This window comes from Falco cherrug, chromosome 2 (assembly GCF_023634085.1).
Source record: "Falco cherrug isolate bFalChe1 chromosome 2, bFalChe1.pri, whole genome shotgun sequence".
In the NCBI taxonomy this organism is placed as follows: Eukaryota; Metazoa; Chordata; class Aves; order Falconiformes; family Falconidae; genus Falco; species Falco cherrug.
In genome coordinates this window covers 102,725,471-102,747,804 of record NC_073698.1, presented here as the reverse complement: position 1 = coordinate 102,747,804, position 22,334 = coordinate 102,725,471, and the positions used below count along the sequence as shown (strand labels likewise).

At 43.8% G+C, this 22,334-nt stretch overlaps 1 protein-coding gene across 1 annotated transcript in view; it reads right to left on the bottom strand.

Annotated features, from left to right (window-relative positions):
* Positions 1–476: 476 nt before the first annotated feature.
* Positions 477–22,334, bottom strand: part of CYYR1 (cysteine and tyrosine rich 1) — a 63,357-nt gene continuing 41,499 nt past the window's right edge. Inside the window, exons 3-4 of the mRNA XM_055702982.1 lie at positions 5,232–5,389; positions 477–1,478 (exon numbers count right to left, since the gene is read on the bottom strand). Coding sequence (XP_055558957.1) covers positions 1,345–1,478; positions 5,232–5,389 — 292 coding nt within the window. The 3' untranslated portion in view covers positions 477–1,344. The remainder of the gene's footprint in view (positions 1,479–5,231; positions 5,390–22,334) is intronic.

Sequence of the window (22,334 nt, the reverse complement as noted above, 5' to 3'; positions counted from 1 at the left end):
CTGCTATTTTGGCTGTAGCACTTTCAAACTGCCTAGGCACCCAACTCAGACCAAGGGCATTCAGCACTTTCAAATCCCTGAAAAGAACCACTGTCTTTGTGGTTCATGAATAAATCTGCGAAAAATACTAGTCTTACCCTGGAAGGGTGATGCTTTAAGGTAATGGAATACTCTGTTCTGAAGTCAAATAGCTTCTGCTGATTTACAGTGAGTCCCATAAGGATATAGGACATTTTAAATCATAAAGGTCTGTAGTTTATATTGTAGAGATAAAGTAATTTTGAACAATATGTGTGACAAATGCAAAAAGTATTACAGTTTTAAAATGCCCAAGACAACATTGAAAAGGAGTCTGATGCTTATAGTCTCTATGTTCATCTCTTTGGTTAGGCTGAATATCATTATTACTGGTAAACAATGTGTTTTGTTTTTTTTTTTTAAATAGTCTTTATGCAATCCAACTGAAGACAAATCAATGATGTTTTAATATTTGGTTTTTATTTCTTCTCCCATTTGTGAGTTTTCCCAATGCAGTATTTTTGTAAAAAATCAAAGTTATCATTTGCTGATAAAAGAGGCACTGTAGCATATTTCTAATGTATACAGTATTCAAGTCCAGGTAAAATAAATCAGCTATAAATTAGAGTATTTCACATATAAAAATGCTCTTTGTTTATATTTTAGGCAACAAACTAGTTTCAAACTGTTTAAAAAAAGGCACTTAAAACAACCTGCACTCAGCCAAAGATAATATCCATAATTTTTTGGTTACTGAATAGCTCCGATAGCATTTCTCCTTGTAATATGCTTATCAGACCAATATGCACGGCTGGTCACTCGGTATTACCAGACTTAAGAAGAAACTGAAAATAGCTTCAGTCTTCCTTGTTCTTTCTTATTCTCCTCATTTCAAGGAAAGATGTAACACATACTTGACAACAGTAGTTGGAGTTTTATCCCGGAATAAGCCCCAGCAGGTGCCTCTTGTGCTTTCAAAACAGCTTGTTGAAACATGTGCACGACTTGCATGTTCTTACACGGGAAGACCTCCACTCCCACACGCTGTAACGTGTTGCAGCTGAAGCTAAGCACTAATACTAAGCACTACCCATCAGGCACTAACTTACAGGAACTGTTTCTTTGGTCACATGTTTAATCATGAAAAATGATGGTCTGGAGTGGACAGTATTCTTCTTCATCCTGAGCCATGGCAACCCCCACAGGTTATTTCAACACCTGGCAGTAAATGTTGATGCAGACCCCTTCCTATTTGTCCCTGAGCCGATAATATTTGTCCCAATGGTGCTGGCTGTTTCAACAGGCTATCTGTATGAAGCCATTTGATTACTTCCCTGAATAGCCAGGGTACGGAGGGGGTGGGGGGTACTGTATCGAAGTCTGTGGGGTTGGAGTATAAGGTGGAGGTAGGTCAGCTGGGTATTCCATTTCATATTCGTAACTGTATGGTGGTGGAGCCACTGAAATTGGAGAAAAAAGAAAACATAGTTAAAAATATTTTTTTCAGATGCAGGCCCCCAAGTATTTTCTAGTTATCATTCAGACCTCCATACAACAGATGTTAAGCCTCCCGGCAATGCACTCACTTTTTTTCCCCAACTGTCATTATACAGCCACTTTATGTTAGTGCAAGTCCTTCCTCATTGCCCTTTCCTTCACTGCTTAGCCGTGGGCACAGAGGCACGTTGTGCTTGTAACAGTGTTTGGCCATACAGCAGGTGGGTCTCCTCGGTAATTTAAAAGTGCTGAATGCCCCTAGTTTGAGCTGGGTGGCTGGCCATACGGCCATAGCAGGGTGATGTGGCAGAGCTAAACTTTTTCAGGAGAGGACAGCTGGGTTTTCATCATATAACCATTCTCTGCCGCCTCTTTCAGCAGCAACATGGATTTATGCCATCTCGAAATGATGGGGTAGACGGGGCTTTCGCTGATCTCCACAGACCTCTCAAACACTCCCTGGATGCTGAGGAGATCTGTGACATGCCATGCCATGACAAACACAGCAGTATCGCACCTCCCAGGGCAAATGCCAGACATCTTCCCAGGACATTCCCAGGGCTTGGGCTAAGGAAGAACAAAGCTTTCACCTTGATCACTCCGGCAGAGACATCTGAAGAGAGCCCAATGTTTGTCATTTAGGAAACAACAAATAACATTCACTAACAGCTGAAAACATTTTCTCAACTACTTCTACTAATCTTAGAGAAGAAGAGTTAATTCAGTGATCAAGAAGATGATAAATGCCGCATAATGATAGCATGGTGGGAACGGAATGTAGGCTCCATATCAAGACCCCATTAGAGTAATCTCTACAAATTTTAAGGTCTGTATCTGCTCATGTCACTATGTTACTGTTAGGGTCCAAAGTCTGCTCATGTCTCTGTTCATGTCACCACGGATGCTTTCCTATCCCCTCCCTAGATGTCTCAAGCAGAATGGCAGTGAAGTAGCACTTGAATGGAGAGGAAACAGAAACCCAGGATGTTTGTAATGGGGGGAAGAGACTCAAATCCCAGTGTGCCACGTGCCACGTGTCCTGGTTTTGTCTGGGATAGAGTTAATTTCCTTCTTAGTAGCTGCTACAGTGCTGTGTTTTGGATTTAGTACCAGCGTAATGCTGATAACACACTGGTGGTTTAGTTGTTGCTAAGCAGTGCTTACCCCAAGTCAAGGACTTTTCAGTTTCCCAGGCTCTGCCAGGGAGCAGGTGCACGAGAAGCTGGGAGGGGACACAGCCAGGAGAGCTGACCCCAACTAGCCAAAGGGATGCTCCATCCCACAGAACAGCATGCCCAGTGTATAAACTGGGGGGAGCTGGCTGGGAGGCACTGGTCACTACTCGGGGACTGGCTGGGCATCAGTCAGTGGGTGGTGGGCAACTGTATTGCACGTCACTTGTTTTTTTTCCCCTTGGGTTTTATTCCTCTCTCTCCTTCTCCTTTTCATTACAGTTATTATTGTTGTTATTGTTATTATTATTTTACTTCATTTCAGTTATTAAACTGTTTTATCTCAACCCACAGGTTTTACCTTTTTCTGATTCTCCTCCCCATCCCACCAGGGTGGGTGGGGAAGCGAGCGAGCAGCTGCACGGTACTTAGTTGCTGGCTGGAGTTAAACTGAAATTTCACAACACCATGAAAAACACTCTCTGCTCCCTGAGAACCCGGCTGTTGGTGTGGCTGAGGCAAAGGAAGGGCATCCCCTTGCCTGCCTGCTTGCCACTCCTGTCCAAAACAGGTAATGGCACAGGGGAGGGTTGGTCACAAACCCGGCGGCCAAAGTCAGGTCACTATTCCAGAAGTGTTCATGACAGCGGGCAACAGAGAAATCATTTCAGAGCTTCCCCATCCTCCAAAAACTGCTGCTGCTGAGAGGAAGAACTGCTCAAAGTAATGTTTGCATGGGTAACCAGGAGCGTGCAGACTCAAACTGCCTGGAGGTGGAGAGAGAGGGGTGAGTCACTGCAGGAACAGACTTGGGGAGGAAAAGGCTACAGCCCTGGAGTCTTCATTTTGCTCTTGTTTTTACAGCTTGCAGTGACTACTAGATTCTGAAGTAGCTCTTCAGCAATTCATGGTTGAGAACGCTGCAGTCTTCTTTCATTACTCATCTCTCTATGCAAAACAATGGTGCAATGATAAGGATGATTATAGATGGTTTTAGTTTAAATGGAAAGTAAGACCACGAGGGAGAAAACAGACACTGAGTGCAGTGAAAGTGATAAAGGAACACATAAAAAATATTGCATTTCTTGCCTGTAAGTATACATAATCCACGTGGGCATTGCTGCAACCTTTGCACCAGGAGGGAATATAAAGGCAGGGGATCTCTAAGAGTGGGATGAGGGGACTTCATCCATGAAACACCATTGCCTTTTATTACAATGAACTCTCGAGTTATCCCAAGGCAATCACTCCTGGATTTCTAATTAACAACATCACTGAAGCAGAGACATAGCTGCATTGCATAAACACCGTTATGCCGTTTCCAGGGTCAGTTTTGCTCTTCAACAATGTGGCCACTTTCACATGGTGGGGAGTCCAAACAAAGAAGCCTTGCAGACCCCAGCTAGCTCAGTGCAGATCCACCTTTGGTGCTCCTGTACCCTAATCCTAGACTGGCATGAATTGACAAATGTGGTGCAGGCAGAGTGGCTCTGCACAGAGCTAGCTCAGGTACAGCCTGATGTACCAGTTCCCACTCACTATGGGCACAAGTGCACTGGAGCAGACCCACGATGGGTCCCTACTGTCCCTTGGGGTGCCCCAGAGCCTCTGACAGCTTATTAGCTCAGTGCCAGATCTGGCTTAGGCTCTGTGCCTCCCCTGGTGCCACCCTGCACCTAAAAAAAACGTTACACCAAAACAATGTTAACTCACAGACAAGCCTGCACTGAGCACGTCCAATGCTCAGCTAACTCTGACCAAGGCGCAAGAGGCCTCTCTGCACCACGCTCCAAGTTCCTATCAGATCAGGCACAGTGCCAGACGGATGCAGAGAGCTAGCTCAGATCCAGCACCACGTGCCAGCCAGCAGTCCCTCCTGGGACACACAGCAGAGAACACCCTGCAAAAATGCCCACGTGCCTTTGTAGAAATCATCTGGGATCCTGCAGGGGCTTGTGAGCCCTGGCCAAGTACCAGCCAGTTTGGGCTGCATTAGATTCCACATGGCACCACTTGAAGCCTTTGTGCTATGACCCACAGGCCTTATTGTCCAGGTTTTCGCCTTTCTGTGGTATGCCAGGCCCCCATTATATCAGACAATGAAAGGGAGCTGACTGCATATGAACAAAAGCAAATACAAGAACCAGAACACAAAAGAAAAACAAGGGATCCATCACCAGAGAGCCTCTGGCACAGGGAGAAGGTCTATCCTGTACAATGCAGCAGTGCCCTGAGTGAGGTCTCAACATGCTACTGCAGGCACCACAAGCCATACAGCTGTGGAGTCTGGCACCTGGCCAGATCTCATCAGCCTACTGGAGTATCTGAATAAATTAGCCCAAGCAGAGTGCTGCACTGACGAACACTGAGCACACTGAGCTGTCTTGCGTTTCCCAGCAGGGAGTCATGTTGTTCCCCTCCCGACTGAGAAGAGCCTCCTGCTGAATTCACATCTCCCATTAACTGTGGAGCCATAACTATCCAAAGATACATTCCTACCGTGAACACAGGCACACTTGAAGGAGTGTCATTTTGCTTCCTTACCTGGGTATGTGCTGATAGTGTTGATGTGTGTAGTTCGGATGACCCCTACTCGAGTCCCACGGTTGTTCTTCATGCACATGCAGATACAGATGGCAATCCCGGCAATCACTCCCATTATAAATACTATACCAAAAACAATTCCAGCTATCGCTGTGCCTCTGCAAGGGGAACAGAAACATGCATTCAGTCTCAGCCAAATAAAGTTTACAAAATAAAGTTCCTTTCTCAGAAGTGGCTCCCATTTGAGCAAAAAGAGTACACATTGATTACTGTAAATGCTGCAAACTTTGATCCATCAGGGCATCTCAATAGAAGATATGACAGATCTCCAAGACCAAAGTAAGATGCCTTTGCAATCATGCCAGATCACTCTGCTGATTTACTGTATATTAAATCCTCCCATTCCAAGGTTATGTGGATTCAACAACTTTTCAATATTACCAAGAATAATTTCTTCCCTTTCCCCTCATCACACAAGACATTTTCTTCCTAAAGGCATTGGTATGATTTTCTTTTTAAAAGAAAGAGTAAGTTATCCCCAGTAATATATTCCAGAAGCATCCCAAAGTGCCTGCATGCTGTGCTTCCACAGGAATGGTTTTGTCATTGTTTTATCTTCGGTCAAAAAGTCCTTCTTCTGTGCTTCTGTGCCCACAGGTTAAGAAGAAGCAAAGTGAATGCCCACTCTTTCACACATCTGCTACTGCTGCCAGTACAAGTATTTGAGGCTTAAATGATTTCTTTTAAAAGGGTCCAGAGGAAAGAATTTAGTTCAGCCTCTGAAGTAATGAATCAGACTTTCCTTGAAATTTTATAGAGAAAGGAAAGGAAGCCTTACTGCACTGACACACAGGAGACAAACCTCACCAAGAGGCACTGAAGAGCTCCCAGTAATACTGAGGGCAAAATCAGCTTTTCTGATGAACCCTAGTTCACTCAGGTTTGTTGTCAGGCACAGGCTGTAAAGCATATGTTATATGAAAGGTGGTATTTATAGCCTACCCTTTTAGGAAAAAAAACCCCCAACCTAGTGACGTACCAGAATATTCTGTGTTCATCGCTTCATCTTCCAGCAAAGATTTCAAACAGCAACCTTGCTGGCAACTTTTTTACTGAACATTTTAGTCAATCCAAACTGATAGTTTGTCAACATGAATAAGCTCCACTAGGAATTATTACAATGCAGAGAATAAAACAGGCACTGCAATACTACGAAGACAATTCTTAAAAGGAGTCTAAACCACAGTTCAACTTCCCCATACAAGCATGTGAACCCATAGCAGGCCTGATTCTCAAAACGCTATTGATAGCCTCTTGGCTTCCAAAAAGTCAGCAAGAGTCAGGATGGATTCAGTATTTGAAAAATCAGACCTTCTGTTTAGGAACCCAAATATGAATTTAAGAGCTTGGTTTTAGGCACCAACTATTCAGGAACTTGGCCAAGATTTACAGTACAATTACTGAATTGTATAGCATAAGTAAACACAGACAATTTGCTGTCTTACTCAAATACACTGTCAGGGAGCTAAATTGCTCTCCGCTGTTATGTAGCAATGATGAAGAGTATATAGGGAGAGTAAACCTGTTAATATCTTGCAGAATATATAAAGGCCTAATTTACAAAACCCTAACTCATGGCAGCAAGCACCTGGCCATAAAACCCGTAGCTCAAAACACTGACGTGATCAAGTGCCTTGATATTAACCACCTGGAGAAACTGAAAAACACCTCCCCACCTCCTCCATATCCCCCATAGTTTGCATCCAACAACAAAAGTGTCTGATGCTCTTGGAAGAGGTGACCAAGAGACCTCCAGTTTTCCCATCCTGCTCTTTCTGAGAACATTATCAATACCTAGAGAGAAACTGCCATGTGAGAAAACAGTTTGATTCAGGAGACACTTTAACACAATACTCTCTTAATTCCAGAAAGTTTTCTTATAATGTCACAATTTAAAAATCAGGCACAGTGCATGGTATCCCTATTACAAACAACAATGAATCACAACTGCTTTTGCTACATCTATTTAGTCAATGAATCATTGTGCCCTTCGTTGGGAGCACTGCGTCACAGAGTTGCAGGGAACTCTTGTTATATTGAAATCACCCCTGTCCCATATGGAAGAAGCAGAACCAGTCACTGCTGACCACTGGCCACAGGTCCTGCATTGCATTTCTGCTTTGTACAAGGTCCACTGCTGCCCAGCTCCTGCCTCCCAGGTATGCTCTGCCTGGCTGATCTGCTCAAATCCGAGAAACCACAGCAGTTTCTTGCACTTTTAACAGCTGCACCCTGAGGAAAACCCAATCTCCATCCTAAAGCCTGACAGAAGTGCCGACATACAGCACGTTAGCTTCCCAGTGCTAAATTAAGAGTTCTATGTTAATAAAGCCCATTTTAAGCACAGTTTTAAACAGTTTGTCTCAGCTGTCTCCAAAGGCAAAGGTGTCCCATTTGTTTCCAAAGTGGTCAGCCAGGTGCCATTTGGTCATCTGCCCCGAGTGATAGGTTGCACTCTTCATGCACCAGTGCCTACTGGACACCGCAGCCTCACACCCAAAGCCTGTTCCCCTTCTGCACAAACAGCAACTGCTCCAAAGATTCCTAGTGACTCTTTGGCAGTGTTGGCTGACTGGCACTACCTTGCCTCTGCAAAGAAACAGCATCAGGATAAGACACAGCTGTGGAAAGCCCCTCTGTATCTGCCTGCACCTGAAATTCAAAACCATCTGAGGTCCACTGGCAAAACTTCCAAGCTGGAAAAGGACTCTCAGTCTAAACACAGCTATACTGGAAATCAAAACCCACTTGTGCCAGGCTAGCAAACCCAGGTCAATAAGCAAAATAAGAAATATCTGCTAAAGCATTCTTTTGCTGGTCCCCACCACAGCTCTTTCTGGTATAGCCATGAGCCAGAAACAAAAATGGTCACCAATGAACATATTCACCACCTAGCTTTCCTGACAAAACTGGTAAGTGCAGGTTTTGCTCGTGGTTCTGAAATCAGGACAAAAAGCAGTTTAAATAGCTAGACCCACCACTGCTTGTGGATCCGGGTTTTCACACTGCAGGGGTAAATTTAGACCACCTATGGATGGTTATGCAAAGAGAGCCTGGGATATGGAGCAAAAGATGTAGGCCACTTCTTAAATCTGGCTACAGCCTGACTGTGTGCCAGCAGAAAGGTGCTCACTGGTCTTGGTGGGCTTCAGATCAGACCCAGTGCCAAGCATGTGAAACTGTACCAGGAATCACATGTTTGAGTTGAAAAGGATCAGTCTGAGAGGACTCCAGATGTACTTTCCCAAATACCATGGAGCGTAAACCCATCCTGATTCGGAGTCCTGCAGCCCCTGCCACTCACAACAGCCCCCTCTAAAACTGGGAGCACTTAGCCTGTAAACATCAGATGCACCTCCTCAGCACCAAATCCTGGCAGGATGACGGTCATGGAGTAGCTGTTCCAGGCACACAGCACAAAAATAAATGCTGGTTCTTTTTGTGGAAAGGCTATGATATGACTAGAATGTAAGAAGAAAAATAAGCGTGCATTTTTTATAAAATAGTGAAGTTTCTCCTCATGCTCTCAGGGAATTTTTGAAAATAAGTGTCCTATAAGTAAATACCTCTTATTTTATATTAAAAAATGCTTGCTTTGTCTTTCTCTGATATTTTAGACTTCTGTCTATATAGACACAGAGGGATACAGCGATTTTTTATGCTATCACCACCATAGAGCTGTTCAAGGGAAAGTGCCTAAGAGAAAAAGGACACCGTAAAGGAAAAGAAGACCTAGAAACCACAGAGCAGAGTCACATAGCAACTAGGAAGTTTGAAATAAAGGGAAAACTTCGAAATGGAACAATGTGAATGAAAACATTATGCAAAGTCCTTTACAGAAGCAAAGCCAATGAAGAGAAAAAGACTGCCACAGAAAAACAATGCACTGAAAGGTGAAGATGGGGGGGAGGCGGGGGGGAAGTAATTTTAAAGCTGTAGAAATGTCATGAGACATTTTCGGGGTAAAAAACAGATATTCAAAGAAGCAGCTTTCCACCTGCTTTTAGCAACATCCTGCTGGAAAGAATATAAATCTTATTCACAGCTTAACATTTATGGCCCAGCAGAACCCCGTGCAGGGATCAGGCCTTTTGCTGGGTGGCACCAAGGCCTTGGCAATGCTCAAGCCAGGCAGGGCTCTCACTGCTCTTGCTGCCAGCACGGCTGAGCCGCCTGGGGTCAGAGAACCTGTCCCTTGGGGGAACTGGTAGCCTGGGTGTTTTACACAAGCGGCAGAGGCATCACCAGTGGTGGCTCCAGCCTGCAGTGGCTAGGGTTGAGATGACTAGAGAAAAGGAGAGAGACTGAAGAGCAGCCCTGCTCCTTCGGGCCTTAATAAGTGGGAATGGAGTTAATTTAGTTCCCCTTCCCTCCTCCAGAAGGCTAATACTTTGGGAGTTAGGCAAGCAAAGTGGATGTCAATCTTGCTCAAGATGAATATGACTTTCGTGGTCATGCCCACTTTGGGGACAATGCCTAAAAAAATCTTATGGCTCAACAGATTAGTGTTTCCTGAAAGAAGAATGATTACTGACTAGGTATCAATTTTTAAATGCATTGCCAAAATCTGGGTAGCAGGTATACATGGCCTGCACTGCTGTATGCCAGGGACTTTGTAGTCTGTTGGCCTCTCTTTTTCTTCTTGAGTTCTGCCGTAACTTCACAAGTGGTGCAGTGTGGAGCATAAAACTTTGCCAGGGAGTCTGGTTTATTAGTACAAAACTGCTAAGAAAAGAAAAAACCTTTCAGTCAGCTTTTCCAGAAAGCCCACAGACTGTAATGCAAAATGTTTTAATCCCACTGCGACCAAGACAGACCCTCCTGAGTCTACCCGCTCCACCCCTGCTTCCCACCCAGGGATCCCCAGCAAAGTGCATGTTCCAAAACCTCTCTGCATGACTGTGGCCAAGGGATGCTGTGCAGCATGCCCCTCCCCCCCCAGCCTCCTCCTGCCTCTGAGGTGTCCTCAGCATGGGGGCACGCACAGGTCTGGCTCTGCTTATGGGTTAGAGCAACCCAGGTGGGGCACAGGGGTATACATGCCTGCCAGCCTGGCCTTGCTGGACCAGAGACCTCCTGCCATGCCCTTGCACCCCAGTGCTGCTTCAGCCTCGCCCAAACCCCTCCTGCTGAGGCTTCGGTTGCCCTCCCCTTATGTTTGGACTCATGCCTCCACACCTGCACCTCCTTGGTGTGCAAGACAGCCCCAAGTGCTGGCACCATTCTCCTCGAGGATGCCCTGGGGACAGTATCCATTTGCACGTTCTACCGTGTCCCCACCCGGCAGCACCCCTTACCCCCTGGGTATCTTACAGGGAGGAGGTGCTGCCCAGTGCTTTGCTGGCTGTCCCCACATCCCCGACTCTTCAGCTTTTGGCTACGCAGCCCTCATACCCCTCCCCTTTTTGCATTTGTTGTCCTTCACAAGCAGATGATTTCTCTTGATTCCTGTTTCCCTTCAGCCCTTCCCCTCCCTGGGAGGCCTTTAAAGGCTTTCTTAAACTAGAGAAGCCACTAAGGGCAAGTAGCCAAGAAGATGCCCTGGGAAGAGCGTAAGAAAAGGGAGGACACTTTCTCCTCTGGCCTCCTTCAGTGATTTGCAGTTCAGCAACTTTCTGACCCAGACAGGTTGGTTTGTTTTTTAAGTTTATCACTCAGTGGATTTCTCCTCTGCAAACCTGCCCAGCCTCACCCTGAGTTCATGTGAATTTTAGCATCCACAGCCTCATGTGGCAAAAAGCTCCCCAGCTTAATTACATATCTGACGAACTGTCTCCTCTGGTCTTTTCTGAGCTGAACGCCCAGTAATTTCACCTGAGCCTCCTAGCTCTCAGCTCTTCAGCTGCCAGCTACCCCTTCTGCACTGCCCGTGATTTTACAGACCTTTAGCATTAAGCCTGGCAGCCAGCTCTTCCCTGTCCTGCAGGAGCCCCATCCTACATGGCTGTCCTACACAAAGGGATTGCTTCACCCTCTGATCACTCCAGCCACCCCTCCTTGCACTTTTCCTCATCCTTTTGTGTTGTTTTCTGAGAGCTGCAGCAGAAGCACATATGACAGGGACATAATAATGCCTGCTGTTTTCTTCTCCATTTTCTTCTTAAATAATCCACAGTATTAGATCTGTTTTTTCTTAACTGTCAAAGAGCTGGGAACTAAGGTTTTATGGCACTATTTACCATAGTACCAAGTCTCATTTCTGAGAGGTAATGTCAGCTCAGATCCCATCAGTTCATGTGGGAGTTTGGGTTCTTTTTCCCTGTATGCATCACGTAGTGTTTATGGGCTCTGGATTTCCTGCCACAGTGCCTGGACTCGTGTCCTCTACTGGAGGACACAGGCTAAAGCTAGCACAGGTGAGCTGAAGCCACCCGTTTTTCCAAAGCTTAGCTCACTCTATTAAGACTGTATCAATTTAGAAACTATCACTGCAGAAGTGACAGAGCTCCACACCAGAGATGCATTTATATTGGCATAAAGGTCTTTTCATCCTGTAATAGCTCACGTTAGCAATTTTACAGCAATTTGACCGGGTATAGCAAGAAGTTGTTAGAAGCATGTGAAGATCAGTATTCCTACTCTGCCTTTGCTATATTTCATTACCATATTAGTGCAAGAAAAATGTGCCATTCTCAGTCTTTACTTTGCTCAGCTGATCTATTTTATCTCATCATCTTTTCTAATTTCCAGTACTGTTTTAGTTCTCCAATTAATTTATTGCCAACTCTCTGCATCTATGACTTGCTGGCGCTACATGTGTAGAATAATATTAATAATAATGTATGCAATACATTTTGGAATACTACTGCTAATACTAATAAATACCTTTTAATTTTTTCCCCTTTCAAGCACTCAAAGAGAAGCTGATAAGGGATTTTTAAAAGCTCATTCTTGGAGATAAAACTACCAAAAAAAAAAAAATCAATGATCTTTGATCTTCTGATTGAGCCATTGCCGTTTTGAAAAAAGTACTCTTTGGACTCTTAATCAGACTTGATATTACTTGGAGGGTGGTGTTGGGCTATTTATTTAATTTGGTTGGCAAACCCTGGTTTACTCGGACTGCCAGCAGAAGTGCAGCAGGGTTGCACTCCATTTTCTCCTGCCTCTGCTGGAGCAGGCAGACCCATTCTGGGGGGTCTGTCCTTCTCCACAGTTGTCCCTTTATTTTCATAAGGACAAAACCATGCAGTGAGTGATCCTCTAAGAGACTGGCTTTGCTCTCCAGGCCTTTTTGGCTTTACGGCTGGGGTACCTTGAGAACCCCATGGCAAAAGCTGATAGAGGAGTGACTGATTGAGCCAGGGTACCCCATGGCTGAACCGATAGCCTTCTCATCACAGTGTTTTACAGCCCTGGAACACAGACACCAGGGCAGTGTGGTCTGAAGAGCCATTCAATTTGAGAATCAGTTAAATAGTCAGCTAGTTGATGCCTCCCGTTTTAAATTAAATAATTAATTTACAGAGTAGCAACTCAAATGGACCAGGCTTGCCTTTGAGAGCTTACTTTGCAAGTTGTACTTAGACAAATTTCTGACTAGTACTTCCTTTAAATACATACCGCAGGGAGGAAGGAGATGATTGTCTGCTTCCATAAACAAATCTCACCTGCTTGTTAAAACTCAATACAGACTGTACTTGGACAGTATTTCCCTTCTTTTGCTCCTGTTCCATCATATTTAAAGTGTGTTGTTAATGTTTAATCCCTTCCAAATAGTTTCCTCTGTGCCTTTCCCTCTTTACCTTGTTATACGCACCAAAATATCCTGAGTAGCAGCTGTACAATGAAAAGGCAGTGGGTGATCATCCCAGTTGCTGACCTCCCTCCTCCCAGCTCCTTGTGGACAGGTCATCACTTTGAGACTGCTCCATATTGTTAAGCTACATCATCTTGGAAAGGGTTAAAGGATAGTACTTTCCGTCTTTTAGTATTGCCAGTGCCTGAGCAATAGGGTACCTTCTACAGCTTGTTAAAAGGCTGCTGAGCCACTGAAGCGTAACTGTGGCAGGCTTGCAAAACCAGAGAGAAAAATCACATGAAGTGCAAACCAAAAGGATATGTAATTACAGCTTGTTCTGGTTTGGGCTGTCATTGGACAGACTTTTCAGACAATTTGCCTTTTGAGAAATATGTAGACATTTTATGCTTTCTTCCTTTATGCCAAACCATACGCTTTTCTCCCCACCACTGCTGGAGGTGCTGCTTGGCCAGTAGTGCCGCGAAGTGTTTCAAATAAGCAATCTGGAAAGGCCAATGTAGCTGCTATAGTAAAGGAAGAGTACAGAAAGCAAGCTTTTCCTCTAGCTGGGTCCCAAACTGGTTCCCCTGCCTGTGTATGACAGGTCTGAGAGCCTCCTGCTGCCCTAGGCAGAGGGTGGAGGGAAGGATGGCATCACTTCCACCCTGCTTTGGACTCCGCGTAGGGCTGGCTCACAAATAGTTTTATGGACACAAGGAATGATGCATGAAATATAGCCAGGAGGTGCATGCCACAACATCATAAGCACAATGCTTAAAACACAGTTGGTGTTATTAACTGATCACAGCTAAGCAAACACATTTTGATCAGTCCCAACCTGCCCAGCATTTTCATCAGCCTATTAAGTGCACACATACAGATGCTGGCATTGAAATATAGAGTCCATCTGTTTGTCAGTTCAAAAATTTCAGGATATTTCCAGAATATGAATAAAACCCCCACAACCCAACAACACATATGTAAATTAAAGCAAGAGATTAAAAAAAGTCAAACATAGAAGTAATGGGGGGAAAGCCTTTTTTTTGACATTTTCTGTGACAGATTTCTGATTAAGATACTGCAAGGCTTCCAGTTACCACTTCTCACCCTCATGCTCTCCTGCTGCTTCTCTGTCCTTGTTTTGCAGCAGCTCCTCTCGCCCTACCTTTCCCTCTCAGACATCCTGTGCTGTTCCCTGCAGTCATGACCTTGTCTCGCTCTGTAATGTGCTTCACATGCTTCCCTGGAAAGGAAACAGAAGCCATAATGCAATTTCCACTTTCCAAAACATTTCTCATTGTGCTCACAAATCCAAGGCCCAATCTGACATTGACTTAAAGAGAACATTATGGCACAACTGTACCTAATGTAGCCTTTGCTTTAATTTAGGGATTTTTATTCTTTTTATGCCTGCAGTTTGCATTGTTGACTGAGGCTGCCATTCAAAACATTTTCTGAATCAACAGCAATGGGAGAGGCTGAAATTGCTGCCCTACTTCCAGCCCTTTGAGCATCAAAGCAAAAGAGGTCAGGACAATATGGTGGGCTTCCAAGAAGACCATAAAGTTAGTAACCCCCAGTAACAGCTCACTTTTGGCAGCTGGGTTACTGAGTATTAACACTTAGAAGAATCCCAGGAATATTATCTTTCTGGTAATTCTTCACGTACTTTTTCTGAGTGATTTTATTTACACCAGCTTCTGCAAACACTTGACTTTGCACACTCCATGGGCTCAGCCCAGGAGAATCCTGCAGCTCTCCTTTCGGGAAGCTCCTGCTCCAGGAGCCTGGCTTACTGTTGTGACTTCTGCACCTCTTGCCTGTGAGATCCTGAAATCTCTGAGCTACCAACAGGCAAACCTGCCTAAGTTTTACCCAGGCATGCATTTAGAGTGTGTTTTTACCTGGCCTGAAGCCAGGCCTGTAGAGTCACAGTTGCCAGAAAGGTTATTTTGGCCTGTTAGCATGCCTGCTGCCTGCTTTGTGCCTGTAGCAAACCCTGAAGCCAGGCACGCATGATGTGATTGTGATGTGCCAGGGAACATCCCGCACAGGGCTGTTTTTTGGTCAGTGAAACAAATGAGGAGACTCCAAGGGAAAGGTCCAAAAGATAGGGCTCAACTCTTTCCCTGTGAGGCTGAGTAGCACAAAGGCAGGATGGAGGTGACCCACATATTAATTAATTTTAAGAGAAAGAACCATGACGGCTGTAATTAAGAGCAGTTCCTCACAATTCCCAGGGCAATGGGCTAAACAGAGATGAAAATGCTAGATATGGAAACCAAAGGAGAGTTCTGCCATGCTTCAGGATGTCTTTTTGTGTCCTCCCTTCATTTTCTTGCTGTTGGCCTTGATGTCTGTCTTAATAGTTTCATACCACTCTGCCCGTTCCAATCAACTTCACTTGCAATGTTTTGCACAGTGAAGGCTGGTCCTTATTGTATTTAATTTTCTCCATATAAGACTGTCTCCTTCTCAACAGCCTTGTGTGTGCCAGCTAGCCACTGCCCCAAGCACTTCAGCATGAGCTGTAGCTGCTGGCAGAGCTGTGAGCTAATAAACATCCTCTGCTGCCACATTCACTTCAGCTGGAACAAAGAAACCAATGAAAGAGTGAACTGCTTCTTGGCAGAAAACCCTCTACCCCCTTAACATGACAATCACACCTTAATAACAACGAAAATAACAACAAAAATAGCAGTAGCACTCTGTTCATTCGGGTGGCAGGGTGAAAGAGGGCTGGCGTCAGGGTGACTTTCCTCAGCTGTTCAGAGCTGGGACCTGACTCCTGGACAAGGCATCCTCCAGGCATTTCACAGAAGTGCTCGCACTGGCACAGCAGAGACCTGGGCCAGGTGACTTGGGAGGGCAGTGCTGGAAAAGCCTTCCCCTGCTCATTCCTGGTGGCAGCACAAACTCGTATCAACCTCAACTGACCGTGTATCTGTGGCTGAGTGAATTGAGGTAGAAACACGTTATTTCCCTGCCAGTTAAATCCTTTCCATGACAGGATTGTCTTTGAGAAGTAAAACGCCACTGAATTTAACAAAGACACTGTTATTATTTAGATTGCTAATGAGAAACCTGTTTGTATTGTGTAAACATGGCTGTGACCCTGGACTTTCCAGGTTCCCTCAGGGGCTACCAAAGGCGGCCATGGTTCAAGCGTTCAGTCTCAAAATACTCTTAACAGAGGCAAAAGCCCAAACTTGGTATCTTGCATTCAGTCCATGCTTCATATAAAATTGCATGTTGCTGACTCAAGATCTCCTTCCCAATTATGGAAAAGTTGAGGCCAACAGAAACATTTTTTTCCTTCTTGGTGGTCAGCTCTGAAGACAAAAGTAACCTAGATGCCAATCTAGTAGCTTATGTAAATTGCTAAGTAAAACATATTTTTAATATTGGAAGATTTCTGCCTAGATTCAGTGTAGCCCCTAAATAAACATTTGGTGAATCACCGCAAAGAAGTGCGCTATCAGCTCCTGACAGAGACAGCACAAGCCAAATAAGGGCTGTCAGAGGAATGGCCACAGAGTGCAGAGGGAGAAGCCACCAAGCAAATGCCACAGACCAGTTATTAAAAAACCAACTGCAGCTCTTTCTTCTGCAAACTGAATTGGAAGAGCATCATAGAGACTCTCATCCCTGAAATGCTCCCTGCTCATTCAGCCCATTTTTCAGGAGTCCCATCATTCTCCCTCAAAGAGGATCGCAGATCTTCCTCTGGCATCCTAGGATAAATCCTCATCATCTATTTAAAAGATGCATGGGACCTCAGATCATTCAGAGGAACTTCTTTACAGGAACACACAGTTTCTTCATAAATTGCCTCTCTCTGAAGTAAGTACTGTCTTGAGAGAGATCAGTAGACACCTGAACACAGCAAAACCACCAGTGCAAACTGTATTTATCCACAACATCACTGGAAAAGCATCTGAAGAATATAAATAATTGGAGGCTTTGGCTCCCCCCTGTACCTTCTGGGAAGACCAGCAGTGCTCCTACTTCTTTTAACGGAATGTCAGAGGAGCACCGCGACCCACTTGCTGAAGCAGTGCCAGGGCTGGTCCCAGTTACATAGTGACTACACCTGCAACTAGGAAACAGCTCTGACAGTGAAAAGCCAAGCCCCTTCCAGCTCCTGCAAAGCTCAAGGCATGTGACATGCAAATCACAATCCTCTCCTAACTAATAGTACTGTTTCACTTGTACTCTTTCACTGACATTAGTGAGTTAGAAATTATTCCTGGAGAAGCTTATTAACTCTACTTTTTTTTTTTTTTTCTAAATTCTTGGAGATGGAGGGAGGATGAAGGAGATAATTTTGCCATTTTATGCAATAAAGAGGAGGAAGACTGTAACCAAAAGTACTTTTTCACAACAACAACAATGTGAAAATAACAGAATAATAAGACAAATGAACAGATGCCTGCAAACCCCCCTACTTTACGTACCTGAAAAAAATGTTGTTGACTTTTTCAGAAATCTGATTCTCAGAACATATACATTGTGGCCCCAAAATGCATTTATGATTTATTAAATTTCAACTCAAATTGAAGGATTTTACTGCTTTTAGAAATTCTGTCTGTTACAGAAGTGAAAAAGATGTAGGATTTTTTTGACATTTAATAATCTGAAGTGGTTCCTGGAAGATCTGGGAGAAACAGTCTGGATTAAGAGATTAAAAACCCAGTGTTGTAAATTATTTGATCCCATTTTAAAAATAAAATCATAAATTATGTGCCTTGCCTGAGTAACAGTGCAATAGCTTTTTAAAAAGGCAGTTCTAGCTAGTACTGTATATTTTGAGTCTAAATAAATCTATCTGGGCTTTGAATTATCCAGCATAGGGATTTTTCCCTCATATCTTCCAATAAAAATAATAAGACACTGAGAGTTTAATTTTAGAAATTCTGGAGCAGAGTGAAAGGAAAAAAAATGGTTTTCATCTTCTCCTTCTATCTTCTTTTTCTAATGTATTTTAATATTCATCTCTTACCCCTGTGAAAGCAATAAAAGAGCCTCTTCTGCATTCTTTTCTGCATCAGATTTATAGCACCAATTCCATTTCCTTTTCTCATTCTCTCTTCCCAGGTGCTGTGTCAGAGCTTATGAGGACCACAAAGACCTGCTGAGTCTAAGCCAGTGGACATTCCGGCTCTAAATCACCATTTGCAAAAGCCTACAATGAACTTGAAAAGTATTTACAGAAGTCTTTGCAGGATTCAAACCTTATTACGTAGCATAAGCAAATTATGGTTTTAGTGGTTTGGAATACACTCATTAAGCATGCATGAAGTGCCATTTACAAATGTAAAAGGAGTTAAGTGCTTGAGTATATGAATCATTTTATGTTTCTGGAGAAAAGGACTATGAGTCAGAAAACTAAAAAAACCTGAAAATTAAACTGTAGTTACAAAAACATGCTGTGGCTCTTATAGGTTCCATAAAGTGATGAAAGTCCCTTTATCTGAAGGCAGCTATGCTGAGGATGCAGAAGTCACCGCAGGATAAAAACGTGCACACGCTACATTAAGTAATGTTGAGCTAGATCTGACCTCTTCCACCTCAGGAGTTGTCTGGGGGCTGGCGAAGAGCCAGTTGTGATGAATCAGCAATAACTTCCCTTGCAAGTGCACGAAATCCTTGCTCATCTGCCTGCACGGCCTGGACGAAGGACAGGGAAACCCCACTGAGCAGCGAGGGAGAGCAGACTGAGGACCCAGCCCCTTCCTCCTCTTTCCCTGGAAATGGGATATTGCTTATTCCTGTAAAGCTGTGCAGAAGAGACACCCCTTTGCCCTGGCCCTTCCTTACAGTTTCGGTGTTGCTTTGCCTTGCTTTTTACGCTAATGAGATGTAGCCCTGACTTCCTTAGGCGCGGAGCCCAATGCCCTTCCCCTCTCACGCAGGGAAGGTGAGAAGTTCCCTACCCAAGGGCCTTGCTTGGAAACCTCAGGAATGAGCTTAAACATATGCTTAGGTTTAAATATCACACTCCCAATGAAGTCAACAGACTTCATGTGCTTTGCTGAATAAAAGCCTAAATCCACTGTCTGTCAGACAATTAAAATGTTATCCTTCCATTTCAGTTTTGCCTAAGGTAACAGCTTTGACGCTCGCTCGACTATTTGAAAAGAAACGCTCTGCTCCCTCCTCTCCGGAACGCGAGGAAGCCTGGCAGAAGGCTCTCCCATGCTGTGATTATCACATTTGACAGCAGTTAAACACAACCGGGAACACCAAAGCACAGCCAACCTTCAGGTGTCCTTTGCCATACTGCACGCTCTGGTAAGTTCATGCTCTTTTACAGGTCTGAGCATTCATCATGGCTCTGAAACAACAACACGCACAAGCCAGAAGGGCTCATATCCATGCAAATATTGCTGGCAGCAAAAATGGAGATGTAGCGACAATCTGAGCTACTTTGACAGAACAATCTGTAAACACAACATTTATCGAAGTTTTCCTTGAGGCTTTAAGTACTGCTGTTATGTCACGACCTGTTACTAATCTAAACTTTACATCACTTTGCAACAATGGGAAGAAAGTGACTAAACACTGTTGTATGCCTTGCCAAATATTCAGCATCAAAAGCATCCACAACCGCTAAATCACATATTAATACAGCTTTCATTAAGATATATGCTCACAGGGTCAATTTTTTTCCCAAGTGTCACAGTCCATTACAGTCATTTCAGACATACATGCAACTGTTGGAAAGACCAGACAGGTCAGTCAACAGTGTGGTGGAGTAACAGAGAAAAACATTTTCCCCAGGAAAATGGACCAGATTCTGTCCCTTGGCATAAGTGAAACATGTACCCCACTGATCAAACAAGAATTACACTCTCAAATCAAGAACCGTACTTTAGCCTACACAGCTAACTAATATACTGAACAGGAACACTGTGATGCACAAGGACATATACTCTGCCACACAGCAGGTCCCCAAAACAACTCCAGTCTGGAAACATCGTCACTTAAGAAGGGATCAAAAAAGCTATTTCAGTTTTATATCAAAATGGCATATGCAGGGTCAGTTCAGACATACATTACTAGAATTAATACACTTTAGAGGAAGCTTGCAAAAGAAAAGATTTTCAGTGATCAGAAGAGTATGGCTCTGGAACAGCTTTCCAGTAGATGCAGCAGGGGTTAGCTACTTGAAAGATGTGAATATTAAGCTTGGCACATTTATGAAAGCAATCACGGGATGGGTTGCCTGCGATAGCAGGAGCCCAGTCGCAGTGACCCAGGAGTGCAATGCAAGCAAAAGTCCTGAATTCAGAGCCACGCTGCAGTAGGTAAAAAAAAAAATAAAAATACGCAAAGACATCAAAAGGAGTCATGTCTCTCTGAGTCAGTGCTAAGTCACCAAAGCTCTGGGCAAGCTCTGGGCTCAGAGATTGCGAGGAAGATCCAATTAGCAGCCTCCATCCCATACTTCTGTACATTTTCAATTCTTTTCTTTCTGAAACAGCTGCATGCATCAACTGTTTCCATCCAGCACAGATATTTTTATCTCATCAGGACAAAGGGAGGTGAGATAGTACGCTCGGACAGGTCTCATGGTGTGGGAGTGGCATTCTTGGTCACCTGCCTGATGGTACCAGAAGCATGTAATGGACTAGCCAATCTGAATTGAGCCAACTCAATTAAACAAATTGTACTGTACAGCTAATTTTCTGAGGTACAAAGTAGAATTATGCTTCCCAACTCTGGGGAAGAAAAGTGGTAAATGAAAGAACAGAGTGATGCGAAGCAAAAAAAGGCAGATGGTACAATAGGCAAAGAAAGTAAAAAATGGGACTCTAACAGCAACTACACTGAAGAACCAAAGAGACTAATAAAAGAATTAACTGGTCCTCCCTGCGCCACTAAGGATTTCTCCTTGTGCCTTTCAAACTTCAAAGGCTACTTGGACTCAAACAGGACGAGTTGAATGCAAAGGTCCTGACTCAACAAAACACTTCATCACTTAGAGTTGAGCATATGTTTAAATGCTTTGTGGCACCAGGACTCCAGCGCTTAAGGGGAATGAAGAAAGCAGGAAAAGAAAAATAAGTGGCAGTATGTTGGACTTGGCAGAAGCAGCAGAATAGACTGTGCCTAATATGTGACATGAGCTGAAACGGAAGGAGGCTGGGAACAGAGTTAAGAGTTAACAGGGTTTTAAGTATGAACAGCCTAGATGACATAATGGCTGAGAAGGTCTAATCCTGAAGTTAAACTGAAGCTAATGAGGCACACTGATTTCTCTGAAATGGATCAGAGTTTTACAAGCAGTGGTGCTCTACCTTTGGATTGCACCTTGCTTTTAAAACAATGGCCTTGCCACTTTCACCCTTTATGTGAATAGTAAACATTTCAACCAGACTGAAGGTTTGAGACAGGCATGCTGTAGGAACAGGACAGCAAGAGCACACGCAACGTGGAAGTGAGAGTGGGGGCAATGGGTGTCACCTGGCACAAGGGCATCCAGAAGCACAAGAAACACACCAGAAACCCGTGGCTGTATCACCTGGCACACACATACCCCCATCACAGAGTGAGATCCTCTCATGGTAAGCCACTACGTTTTGGCCCCAGGATGAACATACACCCAGGCACAAATAGCAAAAAGGGCAATGGAGAATGAGAACAGCAGTCGAGTAAGGTGTCAGCTGCATTAATTAGCAAATTAGCCACTCATATTTGAGGAAGTTTAACCACTGCACAAAAGCAAAACACAACCAGGACACTAAAGAAGGATCTTAAAACTTCAAAAAAAAAAGGAGGAAAGCAAAACATTACTGTCTATAATGGAGAAACCAGAGAAAACAGGTAAAAATAGGAAGGTGTTTAATCATACAGTTCTCATTCTCAGGCTTTTGCAATGGACAGCTTACATGCTTGAGTGACTTTTTTGCAGTTTCACTGTTTTATACTTCAGCTATGTATATCTGCCTGAACAAAAGACATGACTTAAAAATCAGGTAAATGTATTTATAGCTATCTATCTTTAATGCTACCGTCTTGTCTACAGCACTGAATAGAAGGTATATATGAATATGAAACCCATAAAGCAAGAGAATACAATGACTGGTGTATATGACTTCAGCGTATAATTTAATGGACGTAACTCCTGCCATAGAAATGCACTCGTGCCTTTCTTACAACCTGCCAGGTTCTGAAAAATCAACTATGTGATCTTCTAGCTACTTAATTATTGTAATGTTTCTGTAGTTTGGGTTTGCTTAGGAATTATTTAATAACAATTTTTCCACACTGTGTTTTTACTCTGCTTTATCACACAG